Source organism: Pantherophis guttatus, chromosome 11 (genome assembly GCF_059756535.1).
Source record: "Pantherophis guttatus breed Tessera chromosome 11, ASM5975653v1, whole genome shotgun sequence".
NCBI classification, from domain to species: Eukaryota; Metazoa; Chordata; class Lepidosauria; order Squamata; family Colubridae; genus Pantherophis; species Pantherophis guttatus.
Genome location: NC_142073.1, coordinates 23,497,286 through 23,516,192, shown reverse-complemented (window position 1 = coordinate 23,516,192; position 18,907 = coordinate 23,497,286). Strand labels below are relative to the sequence as shown.

The 18,907-nt window shown below is 46.6% G+C and overlaps 1 protein-coding gene across 1 annotated transcript in view; it reads right to left on the bottom strand.

Moving 5' to 3' along the window:
• Positions 1-18,907, bottom strand: part of BCAR1 (BCAR1 scaffold protein, Cas family member) — a 63,421-nt gene continuing 44,514 nt past the window's right edge. The window contains exons 3-7 of the mRNA XM_034425532.3: positions 15,066-15,215; positions 14,151-14,246; positions 7,840-8,961; positions 2,343-2,432; positions 1-822 (exon numbers count right to left, since the gene is read on the bottom strand). Of these exons, the coding sequence (XP_034281423.2) occupies positions 304-822; positions 2,343-2,432; positions 7,840-8,961; positions 14,151-14,246; positions 15,066-15,215 (1,977 nt within the window). The 3' untranslated portion in view covers positions 1-303. The remainder of the gene's footprint in view (positions 823-2,342; positions 2,433-7,839; positions 8,962-14,150; positions 14,247-15,065; positions 15,216-18,907) is intronic.

The following is an 18,907-nucleotide window of genomic DNA, read 5'->3' as shown; positions in this document are numbered from 1 at the left end:
TGGATTGTAAGTTTCTTTATTTGATTTAAATAGCGATCATTAGCCAAACAGTTCTGGAATCAAACAGGAAAATATAATTATTTGCCCTCTACAATCGTTGCAAGGGATGAGACCGGCTTCTTGGCTGCAGCAAGACTTGTGGGGGAGTGGGGGGGGGTGTCAGGGATCCAGGACTGACATGGTCTGTGTCTACCAAGGAAGGAGAAGTCAGTGTCCCCCCCCCCTCAACCCTTCTTCAGCAGGCAGGTGAACCGGGCAAAATATTTACAGTCCATTCACTCCTCCAAGAACATCTCCGCTTCTTCACAGGGCAGTCAGTTGCCCCAAGACCATCTGGAACTGCTGAGTGCTGTTTGCCAACTCGTGAACCCGTTCCACCATGTCTTTGGCAGCAGCCGGGGATGGGTACTGGAGGGCAGCTGTCTTGGTGCTGGCCACGATCTCTTTGAGCATGTCGCAGAGAAGGTTGCTGTAATGGGTGACTTTTTGGCGGACCTCTGGGGCCTTCGCCTGGCGAGACAGAGTGTCCCCGATGAAGACCAGCTTGTGGGCGCTCAGGATGACGAATTTGCTGTGTGCCACGAAGATCTTGGGGGGCTGATTAGTGTTCACGGCGGTGAAGAAGGCGTCCACGGCGTTGGTCAACGTTGTGAGGTTGGCCTCACACTGTTCCAGGTAGAAGAGCAGCAGCTGCCGGTCGGAGGGCCCCAGGGCTGTGCCGCTGCCCCGCACGTGGGGGTAGTGTTGTGGGGGTGTCCAGTTGGACAGGTCATTGTCGATAGGGCGGGTGACCTCCTGTTCCAGTCGCTCAAATTGCTTCAGCTGTGGACAAAGGAAAAGGGTGAACATCAGCCTGTCTTCTGGGCTGAATGCAGACTTAAAGGAAAGCCAAGCCATTCTCTACCCACCCTGGCTCTCTGCAAAAGCTGCAATTATCAGTTCATACAGGAGTTAATTAAGTTGGTCCTTAAGATCATTAGGCATGTGGTATTTCAACTAACCTCAGCTACTGTGTTTCCCCAAAAATAAGACCTAACCAGAAAATAAGCCCTAGCAAAACGTTTTCAGGGTGCTCGTAATATGAGCCCTACCCCAGAAATAAGCCCCAGTTAAGATCATCAGCCAGATGGATGCACTTAGTATCATATTTCCCTGAAAATAAGACCTAACCAGAAAATAAGCCTTCATGCAATTTTTGGAGCAAAAATTAATATAAGACCCAGTCTTATTTTCAGGGAAATACGGTAGCAAACTGCTGGCAGAAAGGCAGGAGATGCCGTAATTAATGATAATTATAAAATTGCCAACTGAAAAATCGCAAAGTGACACGAAGATTCCTGCTGATTAGCAATAGCAATAGCACTTAGATTTATATACAGCTTCATAGTGCTTTGCAGTCCTCTCTAAGCAGTTTACAGAGTCAGCATATTGCCCCCAACAATCTGAGTCCTCATTTTACCGACCTCGGAAGGATGGAAGGTAGAGGGAAGGAGGAAAGGAGGGAGGAAGGAAAGAAGGAATGGAGGGAGGAAAGGAAGGAAGGGGGGAAGAAGGAAGGAAGGAAGAGCAATAGCACTTAGACTTATATACCGCTTCACAGTTCTTTACAGTCCTCTCTAAGCAGTTTACAGAATCAGCCTCTTGCCACCAATAATCTGGGTCCTCATTTTACCAACTTCGGAAGGACGGAAGGCTGAGTCAACCTGGAGCCTGTGAGAATCGAACTGCCGAACTGTAGCCTAATGCAGTCAGCAGAAGTAGCCTGCAGTACTGCATTAGGCTGATCCAACACATTTTTTTACACCAAAGAAGGCTACACAACAACCCCACACTTATTGTTTTGGAAATAGGTCAAACTCTTACATAAGTACAGGTCATCCTAGATTTACAACTCACAACCTGGAATTTTGGTTGTAAGTCATTGCAGTTGTAAATTGAGGTACCACATGACCGGACTCGATTTTATGATCCTACAACCAATTGTAAATGTGAGTCAGTTGCCAAGCACCCAAAATGTGATAATAGAACTATGGAGGGCGGGCAGCAGTCATAAATTTGAGGATGAGTCATCAGTAGCCTTTTTGAAATCCGTTGTAACTTTGAACGGTCATTCAATGACCCATCATAAGTTGAGGACTACCTGTTGAGAAAGAATTGCGACCGAAGGACTACAAATCACTTTCTTTCTTTTTTTCGTCTTTGTCTCACCCAGAAATTGCTCTTTGCAAAACAGGTGAAGACTTAACGGGAGGGTTGTGAGCCAGAGGAGATGGCCGTAAGCTTGGTGTGTGTGTGGGTGTGTGTGTGTATTTGTGTGTCAGAGAGAATATTCCCCTACAGACCTGCTGCTGCTCCAGCTGCCCTTTGCCTTGCCGAATGATGTTGCCTCGTTCCAGCAGCTCTTTCTGGGTCTTCTCAAACTCCTCCTTCCCCTAATCGAGACACAACAAAAGAGGTTAGTGGAAGTCCCACATGGACGAATGGCTCTTTAGAAGGCCAGATCCTGAAGACGAAACTCAGATACTTTGGCCACCTGATGAGAAGGAAGGAGTCCCTGGAGAAGAACCTAATGATGGGAAAGACTGAGGGCAAAAGAACTGAGGCCTTTGAACTTTGGTGCAGGATGAAGACTCCTGCGAGTCCCTTGAACTGCAAGGCGATCCAACCAGTCACTCCTAGAGGAGATCAACCCTGACTGCTCTTTAGAAGGCCGGATCCTGAAGAGGAAACTCAAATACTTTGCCCACCTGATGCGAAGGAAGGACTCCCTGGAGAAGAGCCCAATGCTGGGAAAGATTGAGGGCAAAAGAAGAAGGGGACGACAGAGAACGAGGTGCCTGGATGGAGTCATTGAAGCAGTCGGCGTGAGCTTCAATGGACTCCGGGGGATGGTAGAGGAGAGGAAGGCCTGGAGGAATGTTGTCCATGGGGTCGTGATGGATTGGACACGACTTCGCAACTAACAAGAACCGTGGACGAATGGCTGCAGACGTTGACCGAGTTGGGGCTGAAATGGCAAAACTGACCACTCTGATTAAAGAAAAGAACATACGTACTTTTGTTTTCACATGGAAACCGTTTCTGAACTTTGTGCTTGATGTGGAAAAGAATGAAACTTTGATTTTGGGTTTCATAGATTACACTGATAGATCTTTATAGAAATGACGTGTTCATAACTATTATGGAAAAGCAAAAAGCTGTGATTTGATGCTAATGCCTTATTCTATTGCAACAGAGTCGGAAGTCAATGCTTCTTTTTCCTTCCCCCTTTTCTTCCCCCTCATTCAGTGGTGGGTTTCAAATTTTTTTACTACTGGTTCTGTGGGTGTGGCTTGGTGGGCATGGCAGGAGAAGGTTACTGCAAAATCCCCATTTCTTCCCGATCAGCTGGGACTCGGGAGGCAGAGAATAGATGGGGGTGGGGCCAGTCAGCATTTTTACTACCAGTTCTCCGAACTACTCAAAATTTCCACTACCAGTTCTCCCGAACCAGTCAGAACCTGCTGAAACCCACCTCTGCCCTCATTGTCCTTTAATTTGCTTTTGTATTTTGTATTCTATAATCAGAGGTCCGCTACCAGTTCGCCAACTGGTAGCGGAAATAGCAGGTGAGCCTGCCCACCTGCCCCGGCTCTATGCCATCCTATTTAGGCATGTTTTTGAAGCTGGGTGCATGTGTGGAAGGCCGGGCACATGCGTGTGAGTGAAGCCAGTGCTCGCACCTGCGCGCTCACATTTGCGAACCGTAGGGAAAGTAAGTGAATACCAGCCCTGTCTATAATACCTTATAACTTAATTAAAAATGTGGGGGGGGGGGAGAAGAAAGAAGTTAGTGGAAGATCTGGGCATTTCACAGCCCACCCCCCAGCCCGGAGCCACTTCTGGCCCTTTGGCTGTCCCCGTCTGGCCCACCTGAGGTCAACTGGAAATTAGAAGTCAAATGAAAATAAGCAGGCCACAGGAGGTGGGAGAAAAAGTCAAGTTGGGCCCTTCAGTCAGTCGGCAGCCTCATGTGGCTCCCTTGGGAAAATTAGCCCCCTCTGCAGACCTCAAGGCAGCTCCCCAAAGCCTCCCAGGAGAGGAGAAATGGGGCCCGCGGACATGGTGGCACATACCGGAATTCCAAAGAAGACTATTGTACCAAGAGAAGACCAGCACCCCACGGTTAGAAGAGACTAATTCATAAAATTGACATTAACAGATTAACAGAGTTGGAAGGGACCTTGTAGGTCATCTAGTCCAAGCAGGAGACCCTACACCATTTCTGACAGAGGGCAGCCCAGTCTCTTCTTGAAAGCTTCCAGCGATGAAGCTCCCACAACTTCCGAAGGCAACTTCTGTTCCATGGGTTGATTGTTCTCACTGTCAGAAAATTCCTCCTCATTTCCAGGTTGAATCTCTCCTTGATCAGTTTCCATCCATTATTCCTTGTCTGGCCTTCGGGTGCTTTGGAGAATAGCTTGAGCCCCCTTCCTCCTCTCTGTGGCAGCCCCTCAAATATTGGAAGACTGCTCTCCTGTCTCCCCTGGTCCTTCTCTTCCCTAGACTAGCCATGCCCAGTTCCTGTAACCGTTCATCGTATGTTTTAGTCTCCAGCCCCCTAATCCTCTTTGTTGCTCTTCTCTGCACTCTTTCTAGAGCCTCAACATCTTTTTTTACAGTGTAGTGAGCAAAACTGGATGCTGGGAACACCCCTATTTATCCGGCATCAACACCCCTGCAAGGAGGGAGAGAGGAACTGTCGCAAAGTCTCCAAGGAGTGTCTGCAGATGGAGTGGGACTAGAATTAGGCCTTAATTCTGCTCCTCTGAATTAAGCATTGCAAAAAAATAACTTTATGCTTATCAAAATTCACATTGTAGAAATCATATTTAATATCGTTATCAGCTACTTCTTGTTCTTTATCATTAAAGGTTTAAATTATCAAAATTCTAGAGAGCTGTGTTTCTCACGGTTGGTTATCTTAAGATGTGTGGATTTCAACTCCCAGAATTCCCCAGCCAGCCATGGAAAGTGTGCATTCAGAGGGAAATTCATACTGATCATATTCACAGGTAAAACTAAGCCAGTAGCTTCTCATCCCACTTTTATGGACTGAAAATGTCACTTGGTTTCTCATGGCCTGCCACAGGTCTGTAATGCAAAATATGGACCAGGCCACATCAGAAAGTGAATGTCATTTAATATAAATTTAATGTACATTACATCAGAATTGGGTTGTGGGTGGCATAGTTTTTGGAAGAGGTAATAAATGCATTGCTGAAATTTGTGAGGCTGATTAAAATTCACCTATTGTTAATCGGGAAATTAAAAATCACAATTTTGAACACCAATGTCTTGGAATCTATATACTGGTTTGTTTTCTTTTCATACTGAATGATCAACCATCCGGCTGCATTTTAGTCTAGTTATTGTGTAAATCCAGCACTTTTCGTTAGCTGATGGCTGCCTCAGTGTCTTCTGCAGATCCAAAAAACTGGACTGAATGACCACAGCGCAGAGCAACTAAGATGATCAAAGGCCTGGAGGCTAAAACATAGGATGAACGGTTGCAGGAACTGGGCAGGGCTGGTCTAGTGAAGAGAAGGACCAGGGGAGACAGGATAGCAGTCTTCCAATATCTGAGGGGTTGTCACAAAGAAGAGGGGGTCAAGCTATTCTCCAAAGCACCCGAAGGCCAAACAAGGAATAATAGATGGAAACTCATCAAGGGGAGATTCAACCTGGAAATAAGGAGGAACTTTCTGACAGTGAGAACAATCAACCCATAGAACAGAAGTTGCCTTCGGAAGTTGTGGGAGCTTCATCCCTGGAGGCTTTCAAGAAGAGACTGGACTGCCCTCTGCCAGAAACGGTGTAGGGTCTCCTGCTTGGGTGGGGGTTGGACTAGATGACCTCCAAGGTCCCTTCCAGCTCATTCATTCTAATCCTAATGCAGCACAGGTAAGCAAAACAGAAGCGAATAGTCCAAAAACCGCTACATATTGTGAGCCACCCTGCAAAATCTGGTTTTGAAGGATGATTTACAAACTATATGTCAAGCTTTGATGCTATCTCAAAATAAATGACTTTCCAAACTGCCCATCTTTAAGGAAATTACATAAAAAATGTAGAGTAGACTTTCTTAAGTAGGGAGTTATTAGGTGGCAAATGTTGCTGTTGGGATGCTTTGCTCAGAATGCAAAGAATGCCCAGCAAAAGTTAGCTTTTATGAAACATATTATGAAGTCCTCAAATGTACATTTAGGAGGCATATCACGGTCACCTTTCGGAGATTGTCTCCAAGGACCGTTGGTGGTGATAGCCCTAATGGTGGGGTGGGGGGAGGGAGGGAGGTAGGCTATCAAAATATGAAGATGGCGGCTGCACCCGTGCCCCTTCCTCCCCAAAAGACCCCCCTGGGAGCCACAAAGGAAGTCTTCCCAGTTGTGATGTACAACTGACTGAATTCCTTTCTAGGATTATCAGTGCCAACTTTTGGCACTAGGTGAAAACTTTTTTGATATAAAGCTATTTCCCCAACTTTTAACATTGTTAACATCCTGCCCCTTGGAACGTTTTGGTTTGGTTTTGCTATTTCATCTCTTTTTCCTAGACTCTTTTAAAATCCATGATGAAAAGGAGACCTGTCAAATCAATCGATCAACTTGATCCTAACCAGCGTTTTAGCCTTCCAACAGCAGAGGCCAGTTTTGAAGTAGGAATCAAGGTTAGGGTCATCTAAGATCTGAAATCCGATCCCCAGGTTGGAACCGAAACTGTATTTGCCTAAAATGCTTAAAAAAAACCTGGTCGCATTATCGCTTAATGTCATAGTCTGGTTCAGACAATGTTAAGATTGTCAGTAAGTTTTCACAACATGTTCAGCTGTGAATGGACGGACATCCTGGTGTAGTTTCCTCAGGAATTCTACGGAAGAAGTTTGTCTTCTTCTGGGAAGAGTTTCCAGCTTCCTAGTCTATAGACCTGGCTTTTCTGTTGTCTCCATCCAAGCACTAACCAGCAGGGTGGATTTGATTTAAATCGAGTTTGATTTAAATCACAATTTAAATCATGATTTAAATCACTAGTAAAAAGGCTTGATTTAAATCAACTCGATTTAAATCATAATTTTTAAAGAGCAACTGTCATCTCTGCTATGTGTATTTCGCTGTGCCCTCAAAACCATGTTGTTCCACCAGGCTGGGCTATCAATATAAAGATTTTAATTGGTTTTAAATGGGATTTTAAATTTGGGGTTTTATAAATTGGGCCTATTATTTAATAATTTTAATTATTTTTAAATATTGTCTGTCTTTGTGTTTTTAATTAGGCTGTACACGGACCTGAGTCCTTCGGGAGAAGGGCGGTATAGAAGTAAAATAAAATTAATTAATTAATTAATACTCCTTTGACCCACTGTTGACTCACCGATAGTCCCAGTGTTGCAGAATATACAGCCTCACGCTACATAACTAAGCTCCATTTCATGCTGAATAAACTAAATTATTTATGTATCTTAAATAGAAAACTATCTTACGATAGATTTTTACCCCAAAAGTTTTTTATTAAAATTAATTCGATAAAAATCAAAAAAATCCAATTTAAATAAAAAAAATCTGATTTTTTTGATTTTTTTAAAAAATCATTGATTTTTATCCACCCTGCTAACCAGATCGTTTGAGATGAGCCAAGATCCGCCAGAAACTGCCAGAAATTACCAATTTGTCATGCAGCATGAAACTACCAGACACGATCACCCTGTTGTGAATGCATTTTCAAGTGTGTGAGGGGGAAGACTTCTCCCCCTCCCCGATTTGCCCTTCCCTCCCATCCCTCCTGCCCCAAGGCCAAGCCCACCTGGAGGTGCACGTAGTCGTAATCTTCCATCCAGCCGCCCTCGCTGTTCTCATACTGCCCGTCGGGTGAGTCCTGGGCCAGGAATTTGGGCGGAGAAGGCAAGGGGCGCGACTGGATGTTGCTGGCCTTCTCAGAGGGTGTGCCGTGGGGGTGGCCGCCCTCCCCCGAGGAGGCCGGGGAGCCCCTGGTCCGTCTGAAGAGCAATGAGGCATTGCCATGCAGGAAGGAGGCCAGCTGCTTGGTGTCGTCAGGCACCCCCCGCGAGTACATGACCAGGTGCTCGAGGTCATCCGGTGCCCCCGGCTTGCTGGCCACCAGGGCGCTAGGGGCCCAGCCGCAACCCTCCAAGGCCTGGCTGTGCCGTAGTAGCGCCTGGTACACCTCCTCCATCTTCTGCACCTGCTTGCTGAGCTTGGAATAGAGAGAGCGGTCGGAGGCCTGGGCGGCACTGCCCACCACCCCACGAGCAAATTCCAGCAGTTCCCTGAGGGACCCCTTGATGCTCTCCGCTGCCCCCCGGATGTGTCCCGCGTGGACCTCCATCCTCTCGGGGCTGCGCCAGCTGCCACTGATGAAAGACATGAGAGACGAGACAGCCGTATTAACGTTGCTCTGGAGCCGGGCCAGCGTCTCCATCGCAACGTCCTGATCGAGGAGCAACTCCTTGTCCGGAGCTTCCCGAACGGGCACCGTGTCCAGAGAAGAATTGGAAAGATTGCTGCGGGTGCTGCCCGTGCTGGAAGCCGAAAGCCGCTTGCCATCAGCCCGATCGGCCTGCGGGGGAACGTCGTAGATGTAGTCGGCTTCTCCGTCTTTACTGACGATCGTCAGCTCACGGGGCACGTCGTACACCTCTTGGCTGGCCAGTTTTCTCAACCCTGGTGGGACGTCATAGATCTCCTGAGCTTCTGACACCCCTTTAGTGGCGGGTGGAGGCACATCGTAGACGTCTTCGGGCAAGAGAGGCTCCGCCAGGGGCGCCAAAGGCGGAGCCAGGATGAAGGGATGACGCGATGGGTCGAAGGGTTTCACCTTGCAGAAGACGGGGGGCACGTCGTAGGTCTCCTCCCTCAGGGGGCCATCTGGGACATCCTTGCTGACCGAGGGAGGGATGTCGTATACCTGCAAAGATAAAGCAGCCAACTGTTCCAACTCCGTACAGGTAGTTGACATACAACCGTAACGGAGTCTGATATATACAACCTTGATATATAACCGTAAAGGAGCCTGCCCAGTACGGTCGTAAGACATAAGACATGGCCTAATTTTTTAAGTGTTTTTAAGTGTTTTGTTTATTGTTTTTAATTAATGGGGCCAAATTTATATATATATATTTTAACTGTATTTTAATATTTGTACTTGATGTTTTTACTTGGCTGTTCACCACCCTGAGTCCTCAGGGAGAAGGGTGGTATACAAATTCAAAATAAAATAAAAAAATAAAAATAAATAATGGTTGTAAAATCAGGCGTGTATGCAAGATAACAGTGGTCGAGTTGCCAATTGCACAAAGTTTAGTGATATGACGGGTAGAAGCCTGATGGACAGAACTTTCAATCCAGGTCATAAATAGCCGGAAGTAGGTCTTTCATAACTTTGACTCAAGTGCTAAATGACCAGTTGTAAGTGTATTGTAAGCGAGGGTGTATTGTCACCCTTGTAATTTGGTTTATCTCAACTTGTCCTCATGAAACAGGGAGAAAATGAAATGTGATAGAAATACTTCCTAGACCAGTGGGTCTCAACCTTCCTAATGCCGCGACCCTTTAATACAGTTCCTCATGTTGTGGTGACCCCCAACCATAAAATTATTCCTAAAACCATTGAAAATATGTTTTTTCTGATGGTCTTAGGCGACCCCTGTGAAAGGGTCGTTCGACCCCCAAAGGGGTCACGATCTATAAGTTGAGAACCACTGTCCTAGACATTTTTTCAAAAGACCAGATTCTTGGATTAATTGGGCAGACCTCAATGTAATAATTTAATAATTTTAAATTTTTAATTGATGTTTGTCTTGTGTTTTTAAATAGGCTGTACACCGCCCTGAGTCCTTCGGGAGAAGGGCGGTATAGAAATAAAATTATACTTATACTTACTTATATTTACGACCACAACTGAGCCCAAAAGTTCCATAGTCGAGACAGTTAAGTGAGTTTTGCCCCCCTTTTATGACTTTTCTTGCCGCAGTTGTTAAGTGAATCACTGCAGATGATAAGTTAAATAACACGGTTGTTAAATGAACCTGCCTTCCCCTCTGAATTTGCTTGTCAGAAGGTCGCCAAAGGGCATCAAATGGGCCTGGGGACACTGCAACCGTCATAAATACAAGTCAGTTGCCAAGGATTTGAATTTTGATCCCGTGACCATGGGGATGCTGCAAGTCGTAAGTGTGAAAAATGGTCCCTTCAAACGGTCAGTAAGCGAACTGTTGTAAGTCGAGGACTACCTGTATAGCCCACAGCAGGATAACGAGCAGAGCAAAAGCTCAGAATTGTACTTTTAAGATTTGGGAGATTCTGGTCACGAAGCCTTCCAATTAAGTCGAATTAGCTCAACTGGTTGTGATTCTTATGTGGTTTGCCCACCAGGCTGGCATCATGCTTAAATCCCCCACCCCCCCGGTCTCATTTACAGCCCGAGGAACTAGGGGGAGTATCTTCTAAGTCTCTCGCCCCACTCATTGCACGTGCTCCTCGATTTACGACGACAACTGGGACCAGAATTTCCACCGCTGAACAAGCTGGTTGTTAAGTGAATCTTAGTCTAATTTTACGACTCAAACCACAACAGGGTTAAGACGAAACAGGCCATCGTTAAGCAAACCCCTTAGCAGTTGAGAAATCCTGACTTACACGTACTCAGGGCCATTTGTTGTGGCCCATACGCGGCCTGTGCAGCTAGTAGCCGATTCAGACAGCGAGGAGGCTGGTGTGGTGCTGCTCCAGCATCCTGTGCAGCTGGCACTCGAGTCGGACAGTGAGGAGGCTGGAGAAGATGTGGTGCCAGAGGCGGGGATTCGGCCAGGGCCTTCAGAACCTCCAGAAGCTCCCTTAAGTGAAGAGGAAGAAGAGGAAGAGCCTCTTCTCAATGCACGGGCGCGCAGAGCTACCAAAAGGCAGGAGTGGCTCCTCAGGAGGAGGTCTCCTTGAGAGTAAGGCTTGGGGCTAATTGGCCACTCCCTTAGCCTATTTAAGGAAGAACGCCCATTGAAGCAATTTGTAGGGAACAACTTAGTTCACATACCTTCGTGTCTTGTCTTGCTTATCTTATCAGCTTCCTGCAAATTGCTTCTGGGCATTCTGCCAACCATAGTAAGTTTTCAGTTATTATTCTTTGAATTCTTGGTGGCTGTTAATGCAATTAATTAACAACCGTTATTGTAAAAGACTGGTTTATTCAGTAAACTAAGGTTTGAACGGACTTTGTGTGTGCTGCGTTCTTTGGGGTCCGTAGCTGGGAGAGAACACCATTTGATTCAGGGCCTACAATATTTATTTTATTTTTTTCCTTTCGGATTACATTGAGAAACGAATTTGTCAGTTCTGCTTTGCGTCAAGGACTTGAGTGTAAAACAAAGGGCAGGGAAGTTAATCATTGCTTTATTACCTTGGAGAACAAGGGTGTGACGCGTGAGTTTGTGTTTGTGTATCCCCTCTCCAGGCACAGACTATCCAGAAACACCGACTCCAGCTGGCAAGGAAAGTGTCAACCAAAGGAGCAGGTGGCATCATGCCCAGTTCTAACAATTCACTACCCGATTTTAATGGGCCATATCGAGGGGTCTGTCGAATGACCCATAAATATCAGGAGTCATAAAAACCAGCAATGCTCAAACATTTCTCCTCCTCCAGTTTACAAATATCAGGCAGTCAAAGATACGATCCTTTGGCAACCGGGGCTGAATTTTGCAGCCGTTGTTCTGTGACTTAATTTTAGGGTACCGGCAGTCCTCGGCTTACGACCACAGTTTGGGATCGGAATTTCTAAGCAAGGCGGTGAGCCATACATACGAAAAAAGGTTACAACCTTTTTCTGCCGCGGGTTTTAAGCGAACGACCAGCGGTGAAGTAAACCACGTGGTGTTTTAAGGAAACGTGGCTCCCCTTTGTCGGAAGCCCCCTGGGAAAGGTGGCATCTGGCGGCCGCAACCTGGGAATGTCACATCTGTCATGAATACATGGCAGTTGCCAAGCGCCTGAAACTTTGATCACATGACCATGGGGACGTTGCGACGGTCATGAGTGCAAGGAGTGGTCGTAAGTCGCTCTTTTTTTTGGCGCTATTGTGACTTTGAATGGCCACTAAACGAATGGACGTAAGTCAAGGACTATCTGTCTCCAGCTACAGGTTCTGCCATCCCATCTTTGCTCAGGGTCCAAAGTCTTCCAACCTACAGTTGCACCAGGTCAAATCCAGAGTCCAGAGAAGGAGTGCATACCGTGTTTCCCCGAAAATAAGACCCTGTCTTCTATTTTTTTGAACCCCGAAATAAGTGCTTGGCCTTATTTTTGGGGAGGTCTTATTATTTTGGGGCGCGTGGAGCAAGACGGGGCTCCTCTTGCCATCTTACCTGATTTCCAGCTCTGTGTTTAAATATTTTCAGAGAGGGCTTATTTTGGCACATGCACTCAAAAGCCCGATTGGGCTTATTATCAGGGGAGGTCTTATTTTCGGGGAAACAGAGTAGATAGGAAGGATATACAGCAGAGCAGGGGTGAAATCTACTTAGCTTCCCAACCGGTTCGGAAGTGCATGTGTGCATGTGGACCCTCTGCTCATGTGCAGAGGGTAAAAAAACAGGTTACTTCCTGTTTAAAACCAGGAAGTAACAACGACCAGGCGGGTGGGCAGAGCCTCGCACCGCCATTGCTACCGGTTCTCCGAACCACCGGCCACCATCGCTACTGGTTCTTTGAACCACCGGCCACCATCGCTACCGGTTCTCCGAACCACCGGCCGCCATCGCTACCAATTCTGTGAACCACCGGCCGCCATCGCTACCAATTCTGTGAACCACCGGCCGCCATCGCTACCAGTTCTCTGAACCACCGGCGGCCATCACTACCAGTTTGGCCGAACCTGTCCGAACTGGGAGCATTTCACCCCTGCAGCAGAAGTGAGTTTCACATATTCTTACCACTGGTTCGCCCCGCCCACCCGTGCACGCCTTCTGCACATGCGTCCGCCCTCGAAAATGTGGCTAAATAGGACGGTATTACGCCAGTTTGCCTGAACTGGTCCGAACCGGCTGAATGCCACCACTGATATACAGCTAGTCCTTGACTTACAACAGCTCATTTAGTGACCATTCAAAGTTACAAGGGCACTGAAAAAAGCGACTTCTGGCGGTTTTTCACTCTTACGACCGTTTCAGCATTTCCATGGTCACATGATCAAAAGTCAGACACTTGGCAACTGACTCATATTTATGACGGCTGCAGTATCCCAGGGTCACATGATCCCCTTTTGCGACCTTCTGACAAGCAAATTCAAAGGGGAAGGCAGATTCATTTAACAACCGTGTTACTAACTGAGACAACTTCAGAGATTCACTTAACAACGGTGCCAAGAATGATCGTAACATGGGGCCAAATTCACTGAACAAATGTCCACTTAGCGACAGAAATTGTGGCCATAAGTTGAGGACCTACCTGTAAAAGACAGGCAGAAGCCTGCTCTTACTCACAGCTGTTTCCAGTGACAAGAAAGGTTGTAAAATGCGGCAAAACTCACTGAACGACTGTCTTACTTAGCAACAGAAATTTTCAGAACATTCAGTTGTGGTCGTACGTTGAGGATTATCTGTCTGCAGGAGAGGTTTTCTCACAACACATCAAGGCAAACCCTCGGAGAACACACGATGGCTAAATCCCAGCCTCGTCGAAAGGCCTTCTCTGCCGTCCAGCGGGCTGCTACCCCTAACCAGCAGTCTTACATTGGCTCACCGCACGGCCCCTTCTCCAGATCCCTTCCAACTAACTAAACCATGATTCCCACTCCAGTCCAGGGTAGTCCCTGGCAGTGGTGGGTTACTACCGGTTCTCTTTGTGTACACGCTTCACGCGCGATTGCTCCGCGCAAGCGCCTTACGTATATGCCCAGCTGAGGTGCGGCAATCCACTCTGCCACACCTATCAGCTGGGCTAAAAAAGAAGAAATAAAGGTAGGAATAACACGTGGGCGGGCGGCAGGGCCCAGCTCCCAGACAAAGAGAACCGGTTTGGTGACATCACATCGTCACCGCTACCGGCTCAGCCGAATCGGGCCGAACCGGGAGGAACCCACCACTGGTCCCTGGGCCCCCCACTCACCCCTTGCAGGTTCTTCTCCACGCTGGGCGGCACATCGTAGATCTCATGGTCTCCACTGTTGGCGGTCTTGCCCATCATCGCAGGGCTGTCGTAAACCTGGACAAAGGAGACGTTGTGAAGCTGCTTTTTCAAGCGATCAACCAAAATCCCTCCCTGATTTTCTCCGATCTGCTCGGCCTGCACCTCTCGTCTCGCCTGCTTTGGGTAGCTTCTCCATCAATCCCCTGATTCACCAGGGAGCCCTGGTGGCGCAGTGGTCAGAACGCAGTATTCTGCCAACTACCAGCAGTTCGATCCTGACCGGCTCAAGGTTGCCTCAGACTTCCATTCTTCCGAGGTCGGAAAAATGAGGACCCAGATTGTTGCGGGCAAGAGGCTGACTCTGTAAACTGCTTAGAGAGGGCTGTAAAAGCACTGTGAAGCAGTATATAAATCTAAGTGCTATTGCTAGTCCTTCCTTCCTTCCTTCCTTCCTTCCTTCCTTCCCTCCTTCCGTCCTTCCCTCCCTCCCTCCCTCCCTCCCTTTCCTTCCTTCCTAACAACCGTGGCAATGAAGGTCATAAAATGGGGCAAAACTCACTGAACAAATATCTCACTTAACAACAGAAATTTGGGGATCAACTCTGATCGTAAATCGAGGACTACCTGTATAACCCTATCCTCCCTGCTGCTGTTGCCGAAGCAGGCAAGAAACTGGCAGGGCCAATTCGGATGGTGAGAAGGGAGGCATATAAGTGTAACAAAATAAGTAAATAAAATTCAAGCGATCTTTAAAGAATCCGTTGTATGTCCTAAACCCAGTTTGACGCCAGACTCCTGGCCAAGTCTTGGGCCAGGAGTGTAAACATGGGGTGTGTCCCTGCCATGTCCACCCCGCTGCCCCCTTGCCCCAAGAGACAAAGCCAGCGCACTCACTTCCTGGCCACTCCGGTTCACCATCAACCCCCTTGTGGGGGGCACGTCGTAGATTTCCTGGAGCTGCCGAGGAACATCATACTCGTCCTGCTGCTCTCCTTTGGGGGTCTCGTAAACGTAGACTTGTCCCACCCGTGTGGGGATCACCACCTGCAGAGGAAGGAAGGGGATGCTTCAGAGCCAGCACCTGCTCCGTGGGGCAGGCGGAGGTCGCCGGAAAAGAAAGATGGCCGACTCTAACAAGAACCTGCCTCAGGACCCCTTTCTCTTGGGAGACCCTCACTGACAGAAGAGCCTTCCTAGATGCCAGGCTAGCAACATGGGTAGCTGGATACAGAGCACTCTAGCAGAAGCCCACCATGAAGGACAAGATGGCCTTGGGGGATGAGCTTTATCCTACCTGCTGGTGTCCACGTGCTCACCTGTTTTCGCAAGGTGAGCAAGCTTTCCAGGCCCCATCGTGGAAATTTGCTTGACTGTCTGATAAAATTTAGTTTCAGAATGGCTGAAGGATTGGCAAAATGCTACCCTGTGGTAAGATGGGCAGCCAATAAATAGATGGATGGATGGATGGATGGATGGATGGATGGATGGAGTTCATGGATGGATGGATGAGATGCTGTTCCTAATACCTTGCAAGTTTTGTCATTCTCTCTCTGAAGATTTGGATGCTCTCGCCCCAGAACTCCTGAGATTTTAGTGGGTTCACCTTGAAATTTTGACAGGTTCATGAGATATTATGGTTCATGTCCAGAATTTTAATTTTGGGTGAGAACACTGAAATCTTGCATTTAAAACTTTTAGGGTCTTCAAATTCTTTCTCTCTCTCTCTCTCTCACTCTCCCCCCCCTCCCTCCCTCCCTCCTTCTCTCTCCCTCTGTCTCTCATACACACACACACAGACACACACACAAATAAGAGACATTGGGAGATGCCAGAGGTGACACGATTGCCATGAGCATTGTATTGCCAAGCCTTGCTCTCCACTCAATGGGAGATACAAACACACAGCCATCAAGGAGGAGAAATGGGATTTAAACTATTCACAGTAAAAGAGGAGAATGATAATGATGTGTTGCCCGAGTCCGCCTTTAAATCCTTTAGGATTTAAAGATTTAAGTAACGGGTTTTTGGATAATGGGATTATAAAATAGATAGAATTTAGGGAAACAATTGTCTAAAACATTAAATTGTGTTATTTGGAAATTAAGTTTTGAGGTGAAAAAGTAGAAAGGTAATTGTTTTTGAGTGAGTTGTTGTGAGCTGGGTTTTTTTTCTGTTTTTTTTCTTTTTATTATTATTATTTTTACAAGATGATAATTAGTGGAGATGAAGTATTGTTAAAAGATGAATTAGCGATTGTACCAATTTATAACCGGATCAATGCTTCGTTCTAAAAGATGTATTTTATGTTTTAAAAAATAAAAAAAACTTTTTATTAAAAAAAAAAGAAAGAAAGAAACCTCTCCAGCACACGAGGTGCAGCCAACACTTTCTCCAGAAGGGGGCACTGGCCACCCACAGGCGCTGGCTGCAGGAACTGCCCTCCCCAGGGAAAGCCAGAATGACATCACCTTCTATTTTTAGAGAGGAGCCACTGAGGGGCTTAGAGCTGATGCACAATGAGGGCTGTTTCCCTCCTGGGCGAAAGGAGAGACCCTGGAGCCAGGAGCAGCTTTCCCAGCTGTTGTTTGTTTGCAGAGAAACCACACGCACCCACACGCACGCACGCACACACCAGCCTCGGCAACCCAGACAGAGAGCAGAGGCCGTGCCAGCTCCGCTGGAGGATGGTGTGCCCTCCAGCTGCTGTCACCCTCGATCCAGGCAACTCAGAGCCACGTCGAGGGATTCGACGTCGAAGTCAGCTTCAACAAAAACAAACAAGAGGGGGTTTTTTGTAACTGCAAAGGTCTTTGGATGTCTAATGTCAGATGCCAACTAACGTAAAGATTGCTTGGATCCTGAGACCATCCCTGGCCCCATTTCAGTTAACCCTCCTGGGCTGAATCTTTTGCCATCCCCTGTAATCTCTCTCTCTCTCTCTCCCCCTCCATCTATACCTATCTATCCATCCATCTGTCATCTACCTATCTATCTTTCTATCATCTTCCGGGTGCGATTCAAGGTGCTGGTTACCACCTTTAAAGCGCTCCATGGCATAGGACCCGGGTACCTTCGAGACCGACTTCTGCCACCAATAGCCTCCCACCGACCAGTCCGCTCCCACAGAGAGGGTCTCCTCAGGGTGCCATCGGCCAAGTTATGTCGGCTGGCGACACCCAGGGGGAGGGCCTTCTCTGTGGGAGCCCCTGCCCTGTGGAATGAACTGCCCCCGGAAATACGTAAGATCTCCGACCTCCGGGTGTTTTGCTGCGCTCTGAAGACCCTGTTGTTCCGCCAGGCCGGGCTATCAACATAATGATTTTAAATTGGGATATTTTGAATTTTTGGGGTTTTAAACCGGCCAAATCTATTTAATTATTTTAATTTTTAATCATTGTTGTGTCTTGTGTTTTTAAATTGGCTGTACACCGCCCTGAGTCCTTCGGGAGAAGGGTGGTATAGAAATATTATTATTATTATTATTATTATTATTATTATTATTATTATTATTATTATTATTATTATTATTATTATTATTATCTATCCATCCATGCATCCATCCATCTATCTCTATCCATCCATCCATCATCCGTCTATCTATCTATCTATCTATCTATCTATCTATCTATCTATCTATCTATCCATCCATCCATCCATCCATCCGTCAACTACCTATCTATCTTTCTATCATCTATCCATCCATGCATCCATGCATCCATCCATCCATCTATCTGTATCCATCCATCCATCCATCATCCACCCATCTATCTATCTATCTATCTATCTATCTATCTATCTATCTATCTATCTATCTATCTATCTTGTATCTGTATCTATATCATCTATCATCTATCTTCTATCCATATCTATCTATCTATCTATCTATCTATCTATCTATCTATCTATCTATCTATCATCTATCTATCTATCTATCTATCTATCTATCTATCTATCTATCTATCTATCTAGTATCTGTATCTATATCATCTACCTTCTATCCTCTATCCATATCTATCTATCCGTCTATCTATCTATCTATCTATCTATCTATCTATCTATCTATCTATCTATCTATCTATCTATCTATCATCTATCTATCTATCTATCTATCTATCTATCTATCTATCTATCTATCTATCTATCTTGTATCTGTATCTATATCATCTACCTTCTATCCTCTATCCATATCTATCTATCCGTCCATCCGTCCATCCATCCATCCGTCCATCCATCCATCCATCCATCCATCTATCGATCGATCGATCGTCCATCCATCTTTTAGATTTATATGGTTGCCCAACTGACACACAGTGACTCCGGGCAGTGTTCAGCATTAAAAGTCAACCATGTAAACTCACCCCAGCCCAGCCCACCCCCCTGCCCCCATACACACCCCATCGCAGCAACAAACCCAACCACAAAAGCCACTTGAGCAGCTCCGAATCAACCTGGGGTCCCCAGGCCTGCTGACCCAACTCGTCTCCAGGGCCCTCTGGAAAAGTAGCCAGGAAGGGGCCCCCAGCTTATTTTGCAGGAACAAGGAAGGAAGCCTCATCCCTCCCTGATCCAAAGGGTGCTACAGCCACTATAGGCAGTCCTCGACTTACAACCATTCATTTAGTGACCATTTGAAGTTACTCTGGTTTCCCCAAAATAAGACATCCCCTGATAATAAGCCCAATCGGACTTTTGAGCGCACAGCAATAAGGCCAAGTGCTTATTTCAGGGTTCAAAAA